This window comes from Sceloporus undulatus, chromosome 6, assembly GCF_019175285.1.
Source record: "Sceloporus undulatus isolate JIND9_A2432 ecotype Alabama chromosome 6, SceUnd_v1.1, whole genome shotgun sequence".
Lineage (NCBI taxonomy): Eukaryota > Metazoa > Chordata > Lepidosauria > Squamata > Phrynosomatidae > Sceloporus > Sceloporus undulatus.
This window is the reverse complement of record NC_056527.1, coordinates 155149894-155169325: the sequence shown is the minus strand read 5'-3', so window position 1 is coordinate 155169325 and position 19432 is coordinate 155149894. Positions and strand designations below refer to the sequence as shown.

Here is a 19432-nt window from a genome sequence, read left to right as displayed (position 1 = left end):
AAAGGTATAGGGCAGAAGACCACATCCCAGATGAGTTGACTCAGTTGAGGGATACGGACATGGGATTGCAGGAACTATGCCGATAAGTGGAAGACAGGTGTTCTTGGAGGTGTGTCATTCACAGGGCCGCCATGAGTCAAAGTCGACTTGGAGGCAGATAACAACAACAACAAAATCAGAGGCAAAATGGCACCTAGCACCACTTGCTGAAAGAGCGTGAGGCTGAGGATGTTATTGTATTCATGTCTTGCTGTTTGTGCACTTGTCATCAGAACATCCAATTGGTTACTGTAGGAAAAAGTATATTGGTCTGATCCAATACAACTTTATTTATGTTAGTATTTTAAACCTGGGCAGCTTTATTCCTATTTGAAAAAGAGAGAGGGAGGGGGAAGGATGACGAATTTGCCCTCATAGACAGAGATCCTCATGCTAAAGAACAGGGGGAGGCTCCAGGGAGCTAAATCGACTTGCAAACTGATTCCCCAGAGGGCCTGCATGGAATTCCTGCTGAACCTAAAAATTAAGGTTGAAAATGAAGCAGAAAAACAATTCAGTGACTATGAGAGGGAAATTGGCACCTGGTCCCCAGATCCCAAGAGGAATTTCGAATCCAGGTCCCCTAAAGATCTCCCTGTGCTAAGCAGCTTTAGTCAAACTACCAGTGGTGCCATCAGGCAATGGCTTTGGGGCAGATATTTGGAGCTTCACTTAGCTAAATAAGCAAAAGGGAGCCTCAAAGGCAGTAATAAGGCTGGATGATTACATTTCAAAATGTGTGTCAGCAACATTGGTGGCCAAGCAGCATCCTGTTAGGGCCATATGCATGTGTAAGCTTCCCATATGTGTCCCCCTTTTTAGGCATTGTGGAGCTTGGCATTACTTTCCTTCCACCACAACCACATAACCACCACCCAGCTTACAAAATACCTTCTGAAGTCCTCTTCACAGCCATTCCACACTTTATGGGGAGCAAACACAAAACGGACATCAGTGCTGGGATCTTCCAAAGGTCTCAGCACTGCTAGAAGTATTTTGCGTCCAGTCATGGGGGCATAACCAGATCCTTCTGTGATCCTTCCCAATCCCCAAAGTACCTAATAGCCATGTCAAAGACTTCAGAGGTTGTTTGGTAAGCCAGGTAGGACAATATATAGCTCATTTTGGTATAGGCCCACATACAGATCAATTCCACTATGCTAAGCCAGTATATGGTGGACTGGCATTCTGGTAAACTAGTGGTCTAGGGCATAGCCAAATTCATCTGTGATTCTTCCCACTCTACACAAAGCACATTATAATAGCCATGCTAAGGGCTTCAGAAGTTGCTTGGTAAGTCAGGTAGGACAATATATAGCTCAACTTAGAACAGGCTCACATACATCGGGTTGAGAAAGGCTGTATGTGGTGGACTGGCACTCTGGTAGACCAGAGTTCAAATCCCTGCTCAAATCCCTCTCTTGAATAAATCTTGCCAAAAAGTCAGAATAGATTCGAAGGCACATAACAACAACAATACTCATTGCCATATAAAAAGAATCCTTCCACCCATTTTCTCTAAAAGTGTAGATGTGTAGAGCAAAATAGATCATGGGAAAAATATCTGTAGGCTGCAAGCAAGGGATAAAACATTTTCTTCTCTAGCCCTGAAAAAGATGCCATATTGATCTTTTACTTCATCCCAAAAAGAAAAAAAGAAAATGAAACCTGAGGTTAACTTGAATTCATTACCCGGGCAAACTGGATAATTACGTGTCCCAAAACTATCTCTGAAACAGCTCTTTTCACAGTGGTGCCTCTGAAAATAGCTTCATCAATATGACTCTCGCCCATTAAACCTTCACAGCTCTTGGCACCCAAGTCAGGAGTGAAGCTGAGACCTCCTTGGAGAGGTTTATATAGCTAGAGGGGAACAAGGGAAAGGTAAAGCTCCCCATGTCAGCCTTCTCCAACATGACTGGACAATCCCAGCATGATGGGAACTGTAGTCCAACACATTTGGAGAGCCCAAGGCTGAGGGAGACTGGCTTAGACATTTGCAATGTTACCTCCACTGTAGACTGAATGCTCCCTAGTGACCATATAGGACCAGTGTAAGCTATACAGTTATTCTCTCCAGTGATTGGGGGTGATGGGAATTGTAGTCTGATGCCATCTGGATGTATTTTTGCCTTTATCTCTTTGTCAGAATGGAATAAGATCACAGTAGTGTGTGGATGGTCATTTGTCATGGATGCTTAAGCTGTGGATTCCTGCTCTGGACAGGGTTGGCCTTGTTGACTTGGAGGCCCTTTCCAACTCTGTAGTTCAATGGTATATGCATACTTTCAAAATCAGTTCACTCCCCTAAACAAACTAACAAAAATGCTCCTAAACTAAACTGATTTCAGGTCATGGCATGTCCATAAACATTCTAGAGGGTCAGGAAACAAAGCTGTAGCAGTAGGATGGATACACACTGTACACTTTATATTAAGGAAAAGGAGAGCTGTCAAAATAATTTTCTTGTTGGGTTCCTTTAAGTCATTTCCAACTTATGGCAACCCTAAGGTGAACTTATCACAAGGTTTCCTTGGCAAGATTGGTTGAAAGAGGGTTTGGCGTTGCCTTCCTATGATGCTGAGAGATTGTGACTTCCCCAAAGTCACCCAGTGGATTTCCACAGCTGGGTGGAAATCCCATGGCTGGGTTGAACCTTGGTCTCCTAGGTTCCTAGTCCAACACCCACCACTACAACACACTGGCTCTTTCATAGAATCATAGAATGGTAGAGTTGGAAGAGACCCCAAGGGCCATCCAGTCCAACCTCATTCTGCCATGCAGGAACTCTCACTCAAAGCATCCCCAACAGACAGCCATTCAGCCTCTGTTTAAAGACCTCCAAGGAAGGAGACTCCACTACATCCTGAGGGAGTGTCAGTCTAATATACCAATACAAATGTGATACTATCTAGAACTTGGAAAAGTAACTTTATTGAACTACCAGAGTTCCATGGCCAGAAAGGAAAATTTTCCAGATTCCAATAAGATTCCATGCTTTGATTTGGATTTCCTGCATGGCAGGGGGTTGGACTGGATGGGTGGCTCTTCCAACTCTATTATTCAACGATTCTATGTTCATAACCCAAACCACCAGATCCCCTCATGTCTGGAGTCTAGGAAAGGCTGACAATTCCACTCCCACCTCCAACATCCTCCTCTATCTGAATTTTTTTAAAAACATGAGCTCTTGACATCGCAACACTCAGTTGTGGTGAAGCCTATTGGAAAATTCAACCCCCAAACAATTTACTTTGTAAGGGACCGGGGCGGGGGGGGGGGGGGGGAGGAATTATAACTTGTGACTGGGGAGAAATCAGATGGCAGCTGTTGCTAGCTGGAAACTTTACAGATGTCAGCTCTCCAGCAGCCATTGCCAACCTTGAACTGAACTGAAACACTAGGCACCATATTCAGGGTTCAGTGAGACGTATTCTGGCATTTGTTATGCCTAAGTCAAGATGAGGATATCTGCTGTACTAACATGTTTTGGGGCAATGCTTTTTGAGCTGGAAAGAGGGCTCTTCTGATAATTTTATGGAGATCCTTATCAGTTGGAGTGATGTCTTTTCCTCACTCCTTCTCTTTTCTTTCCCCACAAGAGAACACAGAAAGCTTCCTTTGTCTGTTGTGTGCGTTCAAGTGATTTTCAACTTATGGCAACCCTAAGACAAACCTATCATGAGGTTTCTTGGCAATATTTGTTAAGAGGAGGCTTGCCATTGCCTTCCCCTGATGCTGAGAGCATGTAACCTAATGAAGGTCACCCCAATGGGTTTCATGGCTATGCAAGGAATTGAACCCTGGTCTCCAGACTCACAGTGTATTGTGAAGTCGCAGGCTTTCATGGCCGGCATCCACAGTTTTTTGTGGGTTTTTTGGTCTATGTGGCCATGTTCTAGAACATGGCCACATAACCCGAAAAACCCACAAAAATCATAGTGTATTTACTGTCCAATGTGCCCCCTTGGTCTTCCACAGTTGCCCACCTCTGCCCTAAACTGAAAGCAAAATCCTCTACCTGCTAAATGGACCTGGAATATGACTTAAGTGAGAAGAGATTAAAGCAATTTCCACCTGAAGATAGGCTTCTTCCGTCTAGCAGCCTTGCCAGAAGAAAAACATGACAGTGTAGGAGCACCCTGCACCTAGACATTAATTCTCACCTAGAAATATTCCACACCTCATGCTGCTGTAAAATTATGACACAGTGATGGAAAGGAGAATCCCCCACAGGCTTCACAACAGGTTTCCCCATTCTCCGTTCCACTGTGTAGATCTATCATAGCTTTTATTCATCTTTTCCCAAAATCAGAGCCCAGTTATTTCAGCGTTCCATTCCTACTGCCCCTGGGTACTTGTCCTTCTCCAACCCCCTCCCTTATTGAACTTCTTCGCTGAGAAACACAACATTAAATTCAAATTGTTGCCGCCAGGTAATCATAAAAAGCACTTTGCTTCTGTTTTTTGCCTCCAAGATGTAACGACAAAGCTATTCAAATATTTGCCTTCATTTTATAGTTCATTACATACCAGCTCCCTGCTCCACACTATTCTTTTAGAAATCAGGCACTTCCATTGCCTAGACAGAAAGCATGATTGATGCTCCCACTGGGAAACTTCCCATTTGCAGGTCTAGCTGTAACCTGAGGCAGAGAGAAGCAGTCTGTGTGGCAGATCCTAGGTAAAAACTAGGATGGCAAAGAGATACCGAGCTAGGCATCCCCAATGGCCTACTGTGCAATATTCTTGTAATGAAGGACTCTTCATTGTTATTGTTGTTGTCTTACAGTGGACCCTTGGTTTCCTCAGGGAATTGATTCCAGGACCTCCCACGGATACAAAAAAAAAAAATGTGGATGTGAAGGGAGCTTGAGCACCAGTGGCATCAATAGGAGGGTGCAAGGAGTTCAGCCTGCACCAGGTGACACCAGTTGCTCAGTGGCATCAGTAGGGGGGGGTACAAGGGGTACAGACCACACCAGGTAACACCCTAAGAGGGGGTGACACCCACACCACTGTTCTTCACACATCTGCATTTTGGCAAAAATGGGCTGTGGCAATCACCTGTATCTCTTTCAAATGCTGAAAAGATGGGGTGAGAGTCAGTGGGAAAAGAGAGGCCCCAGGTTTAAAAACACCACATTTTATCAAATTTTGACCTTAACCACATGAAATTATGTATATGTAAACACATTTATTATGTGTGTATGAATTGTAATTTAAAGGTACAATTTTAATTTTGCTAGTTGTTTATGTCACAACTACAGTCCTCCCTACGTTCTCATGGACTTGGGTTCTGCACCAATTGATTATCCATGGGGGGGTGAACAGAGAGAATTAAAATGGGGTGTACTCCCATGGCGCATGCCTGCATGCCCCCGTGGGAGCATGCTTCCATTCAAGCTAATAATATGCGTGGTTTTCCAGTTTTCCAGGTGGGGCTCCAGAATGGATCCCCCGCAAAAACGGAGGGAGGACTGTATTACCATTACATTCAGTGATATATGAGAATTACAATCTACAAGTAAATAAGTACCAAAAAAAAGCATGATTAAGGATTCTGTATGGTATGGTATGGTATGGTATGGTATGGTATGGTATGGCATGGGAGGAGGTCAATGGAGAGGTAAAATCATGAGTTACTGCACCAGGTGACCCCAACCCTAGAGATGCCACTGCAGTTGCTCCCTCCTCCCATGGTGGTGGTGGTGGAGTCAGTGTACCCCTTGCAGTGGCGTCACTAGGGTTGGCGTCACCCAGTGCATAACTCATGGTATTATCCCACACACACATACACCCATTGACCTCCTCCCATTACCACACCATACAGAATCCTTTGGAATTAGTTTGTTTGTATTAATGTTACTTACCAATCGTTGACATAAACAACTAGCACAACTAAAATTACATTTTTAAATTACAAAGGGTTTACAATAGTATATGCACAGTGTAAATGTATTTAGTTGCATGGGCTTAAAGTAAAAATTTGGTAAAAATTTGAAATAATTAAAAAAATCTTTTAAAAAAAGTAAAAATCAATTTTTTGAAATTTGAAATTTGAAATTATTTTTTAAAAAACAAACAAACCTGGGGCCTCTCTGTTTTCCTCCCACTGAGCATCAGCCCACTCACACTGTCTCTTCAGCGTTTTTATGGGACACAGGCAAATGTCACAACACATTTCTGCCCAAAAGGAGATGTTTCAGGAGCAATGGTGTCACTCCCTCTTAGGGTGTCACCTGGTGCGGTCCACACCTCCCTCACCTCTTTATTGTTGTCACTGACCCCTCATGGCTTTGCCACCACCCCAGTTTAGCTAATAAAATTGCTTGTATATGCATATGTAATGAAGGGCTTTATCGCACCAGGGAAGTAAGGCACAATTACATCAGAATAACTTCACCTTCGAAAGCGGCTTACTACATGGTGCTGTGGTTCAGTTCTTCTCCTGTAAACGATTGTTTGAAATGCCTTTTTTAATAAAATGCACTCAAAAATCCATTATTAATCCCCTTTCCTGCTTCTCTTGTGGTGTGGTTGTTGGTGCGAACGTTCAGTCGCACTTTTAAAGTGATTTGGGTTGTTCGGGGCTGGTCAGTGGGCATGTTGTGGTGAAACATCAGTCCAGCTCTGATGATCAGGAGCAAAGGAGAAGAAGAGAGAATTTTAATTGTATGTTTTTAATTGCATTTGTTTAAAATTGTAATCTGCTTTGAGTTCCAAATTTGGGGTAAATGTTGGATGATGATGATGATGATGATTTTAATTTGATCTGCCAAGAAATTGGAAGCTCTCTCCTCCAATTCAATTTTCTCGCTACTCCTCCTGCTTCCACCATGAAAGGACTGTAATGCAAAGTTCAGTTTCCCTTCCTATAACCCAAACCCCATATCCTCCAATATTTCATGGATGATAATCAGGATATGTGCAGTGCAGTCAAGCAACATTGAAATGTGCTCAAGACGACAAAAGTCAGGAATGAAGAACAGTCAAGCAAGCAGAGGGTGCAGCAGTTTCCTAAATTCCCATACTCTATAGGGGAAAAAAATCCATTACCAAATTACATCCCTCCCATCCAGTCAACTGGGGCTGGTCAGATTAACCAACAATTTTGCTTACTGCCCCTCCACACCACCACCTTTTCCAGCCCCATTTGGGAGTTTGTCTCCCTACAGTGCTATAACACTATAATGCCTCTGATACGATAAGGAAAGAGCAGTCTCAATTGCATTTTTGAAAACAAAATGGTATTTTAATGCTATTTTAACGGGAGAAAGGGCTCATCGCATGGCTCCAAATACCCAACATAGATTATCGATGCTGTTGCTGATAACAATAATGATGGTGCTGATCCTGCCTTTTCCCCATCACTGGGACCCAAGGCAGTTAAAAGTTAAAACAGTTACAATTAAAAGCTAAAATATAATTAAATTATCAATCAAAGACAATACTGCACTATACTGTTATAGTGTCATTATTATAGCTTCATCAGGAAAGGGTCTTTAATAATGTGCTGTGTTGCCTGTATTCCTTGTTTTTCTTTTCAACGGGCATGCTTTAAATGGCTTTAAACTTAAATACATAAATAAAGGAGGCCACCAGTCGAACCTCTCTTGGGTTTAATATGCACTGCAGAAATAACGCAGTTTGAGAACATTTTAACCACCATGGCTCAATGCTATTGAATTCTGGGTTTTCTAGTTTTGTGAGATAGGTAGCCCTGTCGTTCCACATTTTGTCCCTGGTAATAGTGGACAATTATGGCAACCCTAGTCAAAGAGCTCTGGTGCCACAACAGACAACAAATCCCAGAATTCCATAGCACTGAGCCATGGCAATTAAAGCAGTATCAAACTGCATTATTTCTACAGAGCAGAAGTCCTAGAATCTGGAAAAAGCCACTGAGAAGCCCCTCTCCTGTGTTCCCATTAGAAGTACCAGTGGTACTGGCAGGACAGGGTGAAAGCTTACCCAGAAGATCTCAAAGCATGGGCAAGTTCATGTGTGCAGAAATGGGCTGGCTTTCTGTTAGGAGAATAAGTTCATGTACATAAGTCTCCCTTTTGTGTGTGTATGTCCTTTTGGGGACACTATGGAAGTGAGAGCCAGCATGATGTAGTGCTTTGAGAATTGGACTATGACCTGTTTTTATTTTAGCATGAACTTTTGTGGATATAAACCCATTTGTACAGATGCACTGACTCTGTTTTGCCCCTCCTCCTTTTCCACACTTTGTTGTTGTTACTGTGTGCCTTCAAATCATTTCTGAGCCAGTATGGATAGTAGTGTGAGCAGTGGACTATGACTGGAGACCAGAGTTCAATTCCCCACTTGGCCATGAAACCCACTGGGTGACCTTAGGCAAGTCGCATGCTCTCAGCCAGGGGAAGGCAATGGCAAACCTCCTCTGAACAAATCTTGCCAAGAAATCCCCATGATAGGTTTGCCTTAAGGAAATGACTATGACACCATAAGTCGGGAATGACTTGTAGGCACACAACAACAACAACAACAACAACAAATGGGGGGTGGCATTTCCTTCTTTCCTCTTCAGCACTCAAAGCCTCCCTCTAGCTTACCAAACACTCACTGAATCTCCCCTCCCATAACCGTTATGTGCTTTCTGGGGAGTGGGCAGGATCACAGAAGCATCCCCCAGATGTGAAATGATGACATTAGCATCAAAATCACTGGGATCCTCCAAAGGTTTCAGCACTGTTGTACTTGTTTTGTATCTTGCAATGAGGATGTAGGCAGATGCTTCTGTGATTCTGTCTGCTACTCAAACTACAGGCAAGAGACATTAACACTTGCGTCCTGAAATGGGAACCACAGAGGAGAATATATAGGGGGAAAGGATGGTGGAAGACAGGTGGGAAATCTGTCCATCACTGATAGCATCTTGTCAGAGGACTCTCCATTGCAGGTTGCATTCTGCCTTTTCACTAGAACCTCAAGGGTATCCTAACAAATCAGATGGCAAGAAAAAGGGAGGGAGGGGAAGCCAGGTACAAAATAGCTCAGATGGCAGAACCAGAAGGTAAATGGCCATTCAAGGGGTAGAAAGTCAGATGCAAAATGGCAGCTCAGATGGTGAAACTTAGAGGCAAATTGGAAGCTCAGGGGAGTTGAGTCTGTGAACCCTGCAATGAGGTAATTTACATAGCCAACCATGTGTTCACTTAAAACGCCACCAAAAGAGAACAAAAGAGTGCATCAATTTGCATAAAACAGCATGCATTGATTTCTATGTAGAGATGCAAAATAATTTTAGTAATTTAAAACTCTACATCTCATGCTAAAGACAATGGCCAGGTGATCTGTGTGCCTGCTGTTGAGTTTGATCTCCAGGGAGCCCTTTCAGACTAAGCAATAATAGTGCTGTGATTCCATTTTAATGTAATTTTGCAGTTTAAGAGAGATATTCAGCCAGAGACCTCCAGTCCCTCACCAATCTACCAACCCCAGGATTCCATAGGAAGCTGCCATGGCAGCTAAAATGGAATCATAGTGCTAGAACTGTACTGTGAAAAAGCCCCTTGTGTTGACTGCGGATGAGTAACTCCAAGATCCACAATCTTCTTCCTTAAATGATTTAAACAACAATGATTTGACACTCATAGAGGGGACAACTATGAAGAAAGGATTGTCCTTTGACAGCTCTTCAAACAGAGGACTGCCCTCTATAAAACAGGACACATGGCCTTACTATACACAAATACACATTTATACCAGTGTTACTGGTGTAACCCTTGTGCTACAACTAGGCTATTAGGCAGGAGTTCTAATAGCCTACTTGGGTGGAAGAAAAGGCCTTTTTGCTATCAGAGAAACCACTGCTGATCTCCTGCAAATGACCTACCATTATACTAGCTGATGCCTCTGATCTGCCCATCCTAGAGCTACAGACTGCAAATCAGCTTACCTATTCATAGAATCACAGAATCATAGAATCGTAGAGTTGGAAGTGACCACCAGGGTCATCCAGTCCAACCCCCTGCCATGCAGGAAATCTCAATCACAACTATTGACCATCCTGGCTGGGGTTGATGAGAGTGGGAGTCAAAAATATTTGGAGGGCACCAGGTGTAGGAACGGTGGTATAGATGAATGCAGAAAACTGACTAGATCAGTGCTGCTCAAAGTGGTGGTCCATGGCAAGCTTCTGTAAATAAATAAACTGTTGTTGCTAATGGGCACAAATATGCTACCCATCACTGGCATGTTGAGAGAAAGAATGACTGCCCCCCACATAAGAGAACTTAAGATGCACTGCAGCAGACAATATGCCATAGCACCAAATATTTTTTTTTCATAGAGAAAGCAGACTGTTGGCCAGTAGCCTATCTGTGCTCACCTCTTCCCACTGATGGATGTAGCGTATGAGCCTGGATAGCCGTAGAAGACGCAAAAGGCTGAGGATTTTGGTGAAGCGGACGATACGGAGGGCTCGGGCCGTCTTGTAAACCTCTGAATCAATGCGCGTCTCCACAATCAGAAAAATGTAGTCTACAGGGATGGAGGAGATAAAATCCACCACAAACCAACTCTTGAGGTACTTCATCTTAATCCTCTGTGGGTCCAGGATGATCTCTGTGTTGTCCTCCACCACAATCCCAGTGCGGAAATTGAGGACCAAGTCAATGAGGAAGAAAGTGTCCGAGACCACGTTGAAAACGATCCATGGCGTGGTGTTCTCATCCTTGAAGAAGGTGATGCCAACGGGTATGATGATCAAGTTCCCAACCATCAGGAGCAGCATTGTCAGGTCCCAGTAAAACCTAGCCAGCAAAACAGAGAAATGCTGAATAACCTGAAGGAATAACGGTGTGTCTAGGACAGGAATGGGCAGACCTTAGGACTGGGGAGATCAGCATTCATTTCCACTAGAACTGCAAGATTCACCAACTGCAGGCAGGTTCAACATAATAGTTGGAGGCACGGTGGACAAGGACTGAAGTAGCGATGGAAAGAATATTCAAAAATATATTTTTAAATGATTGAAATACATGTTTGTGGAGTATTGAGAAACCCTGACCAGAAGAATCCTGGTCCCAATCATTTTGGAAAAGGGATATTGCTCTTATATTATTCTTTCAATAAGTAACGGTAATGACTTACTTTGAAGAATTAAGAAGCAATGATGAATTACTTGTTTTAAAAGGAACATTCTAATATTTGCTTTTGTTTTTCTCTTGTTAGCTCTTATTTTAGACAAAAGCTTTAGCTCCCACTTTATCTCTCACTTCTTGAGTTAGCTGCTATGCAATCCCTTAACTATAAATACCGAAGACATTTGTTTATGTTCATTATTCATTTTGTTAAATTCATGACTCTCTCCTGTTATATGAACCTTCCTGTTCCATATGTAACCTAGCTTCTTTCTTTTTTTAATTATCACCTAAAGAAAGGGTATGAACCAATAAAATTGATGTTTCTGTGGAAGCTGAAGGACTTATGAAGAAACTCTATGTTTCTCTCAAGCTTCCAGCGTTGATTTTTCAGGGTCATTGTGTCACTCCAATTATAAAATGCTATAGGATCACTTGCAGTGCTAGAATAAACATTCAGGAGTTATGTAATGGATATCATCTGAAAACAAGCCGTCATTTAATGTTATGAACATTTACAGGACAATCAACAATACCTATAGTTGCCCAAATGGGAATGTGTATGCAACTGCATTCATAGGCCAGATTTGGTAGGTATGTGACTGCAGTCTTAGACCCAAATCCATTTGTCATTCTCAGCCAACTAAAATAGACTCATTGAATCTACTGCTGAACAGTGGATCAACATTTAAGTAAATCCCATTGATTTACTGGGTCTAAGTGAGACTACCTGCTAGACATAGGCCTTAATCAACAATAGACTGCATGTATACATTTATTATTTATACTTGTTACAAACCTACAAAACAATTTTCCTAGATAGTGGACAAATCATTTTAAAATATTATTGGATTTAATATATATATAAATACAAGGAAAAGGGGTGGAATAAAAATGTAGAAAAAGGTAGGGAGAGGAAGGCACAAGATCCCCACTCAACCACAGAAACCCAGTCGGTGATCTTAGGCAAATCACACTTTCTCAGAACACATCTAGACTGATGAAAAAGACCGGAAAGTCCCAGATTTTGTTCCTGTTCTTTCCAGTTTTATTTTGGAGAGGGTGAATGGTTAACTGTCCAACCCTGCAGCATACGTCTTTTAGCAACCATCATCATTTAAACCATGGCAAGTGCACAAATATGAAAATGTAACAATATGTTTTTTAAAAATATCTAATCCAGCAGAAACTCCCAAATACACAGAAAAACAGAAAACACAAAGTGCAGGAGTTAGTCACAAATGGTAAGTAAGTACATGAGCTTAAACCACCACCAGAAGCACTGAGGTCCAGAAGGAGTTTTAGCCAGAAAGGCTAAAGTAAAAAGACCTTAAAAGGCATGGGGAAGCAAATCATCATCATCATCATCATCATCATCATCATCATCATCATCATCATCAGGGGTTGGAAATAGGGATTTCTTTTTGATAATTATTGATTTGAATGTAATCTACTGTGTTAGGCTTTTGTCATTATTGAATTGTTATGATATTATTATTATTATTATTATTATTATTATTATGTTTTTGCTATGTATTGCTATGTTACATTTGTTTATTATTTTATGTTTATTGTTATTGTTTATTGCTATTGCTTTGTATTTTCCCTACTGTTGTAAGCCGCCCGGATTCCCAGTGATTGGGCGGGATATAAATAAATCCTATTATTACTATCATCATCATCATCATCATCATCGTCATCGTCATCGTCATCGTCATCGTCATCGTCATCGTCGTCGTCGTCGTTGTCATCCAACAGAACAATAGTGTAAGTACTGTCTAGGCTTCCCTATGGTCCCACCAAATAGGCCATCTCTCATATATAAAGTTAATATACAGAGGGCTCTTTCACATGGATAACGATTTAATGACACTTGCCTCTTGTGTAAAAAAGTCCTGAGTAGGCACTTGGAAGAAAGTCTCTGTCAATGATGCTAAATTACAGGTAAGTGGATGTGGGAGGAAGTGATCTGCTAGATACCGAACTCCCAAAGCATGCAAAACTTTAACAGATTAAAATGCTTTAATCAAGCCCAGAATGAAACTGAAGCCATTGCAGGCAGCAAAGGAGGGAGATCACCCTCCCTACCAGGGTCACACAGTGTGTATATATGTGTGTGTGTGTGTGTATATATATATATATACATACACCCAACTCTCTTCTATGTCAGCATTGTCTGAAGATGCCAACTGGTGAAATGTCAGGAATAAACTCTTCTAGAACATGGCCACATAGCCCGAAAAACCCACAAAACAAAACAAAACAAAACAAAAAAACTAAGACTGGAGTAAAATCTCAAAAGGGAGCCAGAATGGAGTAGTAGTTTGAGTGTTGGACTGCAACTTGGGCGACCAGGGTTCAATTCCTGGCTCATCCATGAAACCCACTGGGTGACTTTGGGTGAGTCACATGCTCTCAGCCTCAGGGGATGGCAATGACAAACCCCTTCTGAACAATGTGAAGTTGAAGGCTTTCATGGCCGGCGGCATCCATAGTTTTTTGTGGGTTTTTTGGGCTATGTGGCCATGTTCTAGAAGAGTTTCTTCCTGACGTTTCACCAGCATCTGTGGCTGGCATCTTCAGAGAATGCTGACATAGAAGAGAGTTGGGTTCACTCCTCTGAACAAATCTTGCCAAGAAAACCCCATGATAGGTTCGTGGCCTTAGGTTTAGTTGGAAACAACCTGAAGGCACATAACAACAACATCTCATACTAGGCAAATTTCACACTTGTTGATAATAAAGTTCAGACCATTTAATCTTTTCGATATTGGTTTTATATTTTCTTAATAGTCATTCTTTCCTTCCCAGATAATGTTAACCAACATTTTCTATGAGATTAAAACTGGAGCATTTGTCCAAATGAATAGAACTCAAGGAAGGCTGTTCACCCTTAATGCAGTTGTTTCTCTTATTTTCAATGCTGGTTATTTTTTCTAAAAGATATTTTGTTATCTTATTTGCTACTAGTAGATAAATATATCTATATAAATCCTCAATATCTGATGTTTACTTGGCGTTATATAATCATCCAGGTATTTCACAGCTTTATTTGACCATCGCAAACAACATTTGAAATATTAATATCAGCTTTCAAAGCCACATTAATTCCCACTAATCTTGGTTTTCTCAGGGTTGAGCTCAAAGTTCTCAGATTAACCTTTTCCACCCCAAACTAAGCTTTCAGGGATAGTGAAGAAAATCCCTCCTATAGACCATACCTTTCATCTTTCCAGTGCTTTAGTATTTTTTTTAATTGATCTTAAAGTCTAATGAGGTGTGATTTTATTATATCTTAATATAATATTATACCCAGAAATATTCTTGTATAGATCCATATACAGACTAGAGCTTCTGCAAATTCCATTTTGGGTAACTTGTGTGTTTTGAGTCATGTTATCAAATTAACAGGGAGCTGCAATTTATTTCCCAGGCTTCATTTCCCAAGGAAAGCCTCTGAGATCAATGGAAATGCATTTATACTCTTCATGATTTTGCAGTCTATTATATACCCACATGGCCATCCGTTAAAGCCCTATCACCACTCAGTTGGCCTTCTTATTTAAAGAGACAATGGGATAAGCACATTTTGCAAAAGCACAGTCTGTAATAGCACATTCTGCAAAAGACTACAAGTCAATGCAAAATCAAGAGTAGCTCCCTTGATTTCCAAGACACATATGCATAAATTATAATATCCTCATAAAGAGGTTCTCAAACTCAAGTGCTATACCCCCAGACATTTCACAGATGAAAACAGAAACATGTGGAAAAACAAAATCAGACTATGGTCAAGAGTCAAGAAAGTAAAGGTTACGGAAGAACAGAGAAGCCAGGAGAGGCTGCAGAAGTTCAAGTTTGCCTTAGATCCAAAACACGCTGCAGAAATAATCCAGTTTGAGACTGCTTTAACTGCCCTGGTTCAGTGCTAGGGAATACTGGAAATTGTAGTTTATTGTGGCACCAGAGCTCTCTGACAGAGAAGGCTAAATGTCTTACAAAAGTACAGTTCCCAGAATTCTCTACCATTGAGCCAGGGCAGTTAAAGCGGTCTCAAACTGGATTATTTCTGCAGTGTGCTTTGGACCATAGCCTACTGGGAAGGGCAAGATTGCATCCTTTCCTCTCCTTTTCCCCCTGGCTGAGTTAAATGAGTGAAAATGTTGAACTTAGTTTGCAGCAGCTGAAGAAAGCTAAAGACAAAGGGGGAAAGTGGGAGGAAGAGAGAGAAACTAGGCCATTGTATTCCCCATCATCATGTATGGATGCAAGAACTGGACAACAAAGAAAGCAGACAGAAGGAAAACCAGCTCATTTGAGATGTGGTGCTGAAGAAGAGTGCTGAGGATGGCCAAAAAGATGAACAAATGGATCCTTGAGCAGATCAAGCCTGAAATCGCTCTGGAAGCCAAGACGATGAAACTGAGGCTGTCATACTTTGGCCACATCATGAAAAGACATGGCTCACTGGAAAAGACAATAATACTAGGAAAGGTTGAGGGTAGCAGAAAGAGAGGAAGACCACATGCCAGATGGATAGACTCAGATAGGGAGGTCACAGAATGAATCTACAAGACATAAGAAGAGAAGCGGAGGACAGGGAGTCTTGGAGATGTCTCATCCACTGGGTCAGCATGAGTTGAGGTCAACTCAGGGGCATTTAACAACAACATAGGTTTGAATGTTGGACTAGGACTCTGGGAAATGAGGACTGAATCCTTGCTGAGACATGGAAACCTACTGGGTGACTTTGGACAAGTCACATACTCTCAGCCTCAGAGGAAGGCAGTGGCAAACCTGCTTTGAATAATCTTGCCAAGAGGCCCTATGATAGGATCATCAGATGCTGGAGTCAATGTAAAGGACCATACCAATAACATTTTATTAAACCCTGACCTCCGCATTCTCCCAGGCAATGTTATTTGGAGGAACAAGCAATTTCTTAAATCTATATTTATCACCAGGTTTTCCTCCCACAAAACAAGAAAAGGGGGGGGGAGTATAATTTCCTTTCCCTCTTAACTCCACATAGATATAAATACTAACTATCTCCAGAGATTTTGTGTACTCAGCGCACTGGTTCACAAACTCCACTGCCCTAAATTTGAAATGCAATGGCCGTTTCTAAAAAAATAACTAGCTTACTGTGCCAGCGCTGCAAAATTTAATAATCTTTCTGCTGTTCTTGTTTCTCTTTTTCATGTTCAGCTTATTATGGCAAAGAGAGTGGGGAGAAAATAAGTTGCTAGCGTTTCTTTCTCCCCTTCCCCAAAAAAGCAGCCAATGCAGTTTGCAATGAAAAACAAGTTAATCACTCTTAATAGCAAAACTCACACTGGGGGATGCTGATGGAAATCGAGAGGACTTGGAAAAGTTCCTATTTTGGACAATATATTGTGTGTGCATGTGTCTGTTTAAAAGACAAGCTGTGAGCAACTTTTGTTAGTCAATGCATAATCCTTAATAACACCACCAGGGGCCATCCCTAAAACTCAGGCTTTGGCCCAGAAATCCCCATGGCCTGATACAATCCTGAACTGGTAAGCCTAGTTGTTCTTGCTGATAGGTCCTTAGTCCTTCTGGACAGTGGTGTCTTCTCTGATGATGGACAGAGGTTCTCCAGGGCCACGAGCTGGCTTATCTTCTAGGTGTGCTAGATGGAAGTGCCCAACCTTGGACCTTTGACACGTCATGGATATGCTCTGCAAGACTGCAACTAAACTCTATCCCCACCACCACACACACACACACATTGAACTAGAGGTGCTCATATTTGTTGACTAGGCAACACCTTGACATAGTGGTTCTACCACGCACTGGAAGTGAAAATAGTGAGACTGAACTCCCGAAACCAAGTTACATGTTCTTCTGTTCTAGGGTCCAGCCAGACATGCCCTTCTTGAAGTACTCAGCCAGCCAGGCAAACCCCACAGAGAATCATGAACTTGGAAGAGACCTCAAGGGCCATCCAGTCCAAACACCTGCCATGCAGGAACACACAATCCAAGCACCTTCAACAGATGACCACCAGCCTCTGTTTAAAAACCTCCAAAGAAGGAGATTCCACTACTCTCCGAGGGAGTGTGTTCAACTGTAAGGAAGTTCATTTCTCCTAAGATTTAGGTGGACTCTCTTTTCCTCTAGTTTAAATCCATTGCTCCGGGTCCTATTCTCTGGAACAGCAGAAAACAAAACTCAATATGACACCCCTTCAAATATTTAAAGAGGGCTATAATATCATCTCTCAGTCTTCTCTTCTCCAGACTAAACACACCCAGCTCCCTAAGTCTCTTCCCATAAGGCATGGTTTCCAGACCCTTCACCATTCTCGTCTCTCTCCTCTGGACACATTCCAGCTTGTCAACATCCTTTTTGAATTGTGGTGCCAAAACCATACACATGATCTAGGTTTTCATCCAAGTGATGCTGTTACCATACTGAAACCTCATCTATAGAATCAAAGCATGCCTGATGCTTTGGACATTCTTACTGCAAAGTAGATGTTCAGCTTTTGTGCTATGGCTTGACATCCTTGTTGACCATCTAATATTGATAGACAATGGTGCTTCACTGCAGGAGTGAAGAACTTTTTGTATTTGTTAAAAACAATTTATTGAAAAGATTGTCACAAATTAACTAATTGACAAAGAATAATGTAATTCCACATCATTTCTGGAAAACAATCCGCAGTAGTCAAAGATGTTAATATGAATACAGAAGAATGAGCATCACAAGAAGAGCCTTTCAAAAGAAAGACCTTTGAATCTCATCCAGACAGACGTCTCCGGGAGTTCCTATGTGATGCTAGTGGAACAACTCTACTACCTTTTTTATGATTCATAAAACTAATGACAAAAAACCAAATACTTCTGTCTCTTTGTCTGCCTGTATGCTTTATCTGATACAATAATTTTTCAAGTAAGGCTGAATTCCAGATTTTACAATAGCATAAATCTAGGTTTACATTCTTAATCACCTTCTGCTTGCCAGCAACCACTTGTCTGGCTGACAGCAAAAGGAAGGAGAGCAAGTCCTTGTGGACCACACATATGTCATGGGAAGCTTTGTGAGGCCCCTCAGTGACACTGAAGGCTCACAATCGTCCCACAGGAGTATTTTTGCCTTGCTCTGCACCAGTGATGAAGTAAGAAAAGCCCACAAGTCATGGCACTAGTTGTCCAGTGCCTTGTTCCAAATACAGGATGGGCCCATGCTCTGGATTTTCAGGGCAGCACACAAGTACAAGGCACATAAAACCATAGCAGAATGGGAATGTCTCCACAAGCTGCAGTCCCTCAACAGTGGGTTGAATAGAGACAATGGTTTCTTAGTACACTAAACATGTTTCAACACTTTCTAACCTCCTCCATACACAAATTCATCACATCTCTCTGAACAAGCCTTGCCAAGAAAACTCCATAATAGGGTGGCCTTAGGGTTGCCATAAGTTGGAAGTTACTTGAAGACACACCGTTTTGTGAGAGGGACTGCAAAAGAAAATGGAGGTGTTTGCCGGCATTTTGAGAGGGACTGCAAAGCAAAATGGAGGTATTTGGGGATAGTACAGGGTGCTAGGGTGCTTGTAAGGTGTGGGAATTTTCATGAGATTCCACGTGTTTTTGTAGGGGAATCTGCACAATTTGGGGGTAGAAATTGCCTGAAAACCACATGCAGTTTTTTTGTTTGTTTTTTTACAAAAATTTGGGTGCTTGGTTGACTTTGGGGAATTGGTGGCCAAAAGCAAAGCCTTCCAGATCCCATGTGTGTATAAAAACCACTCTCTTGTTTCTGCTGCTGAGACTTGAACAGACATAAAACAATGAGCAAAGAGCCAAGGGCTAAACTCTCTCTAACCCTGCGATGACAAAGCTTGTTGAACAACATGCACATCTTTAGTCTTCACCTCTGGGTCTAACCCTGGAGCCATTTGGTGCGTTTGATAAAAATTGATATACTTTAGCCCTGAGCATACATTTATGCATGAACCCGGCATGCTAAGGGAGCAGGGACCCTGTCTTGTTTGATCTTCGGCTTGTATGAATATGAAAAAGGCTTTTAGATAGATTATTATTACTACAACTACTACTACTTGAGAACAATCCAGACATCAACCTTCTCCTAGGTATACGGTTGACTCCAACACTATGTGGGGAACTTTAAAACAACAACAACAAAACTTGCTATCCTATAAGAAAAACACTTCAGAACTGATCGCAAAATCAATCTATTGCTAAAATAAGTAGCTACTTTAGCAATAGATTGATTTTGCGAGCAATTCT

At 41.8% G+C, this 19432-nt stretch overlaps 1 protein-coding gene across 6 annotated transcripts in view; it reads right to left on the bottom strand.

Moving 5' to 3' along the window:
- Positions 1 to 19432, bottom strand: part of HCN4 (hyperpolarization activated cyclic nucleotide gated potassium channel 4) — a 119869-nt gene that overhangs the window by 64166 nt on the left and 36271 nt on the right. For all 6 annotated transcript variants that reach the window (XR_006104811.1, XM_042477092.1, XM_042477093.1 and 3 more), the window contains exon 2: positions 10400 to 10823. Coding sequence is in view for 5 of the 6 variants with exons in the window: in XM_042477092.1 (XP_042333026.1) it covers positions 10400 to 10823 (424 nt within the window). In the remaining variant the exon portion in view is untranslated. The remainder of the gene's footprint in view (positions 1 to 10399; positions 10824 to 19432) is intronic.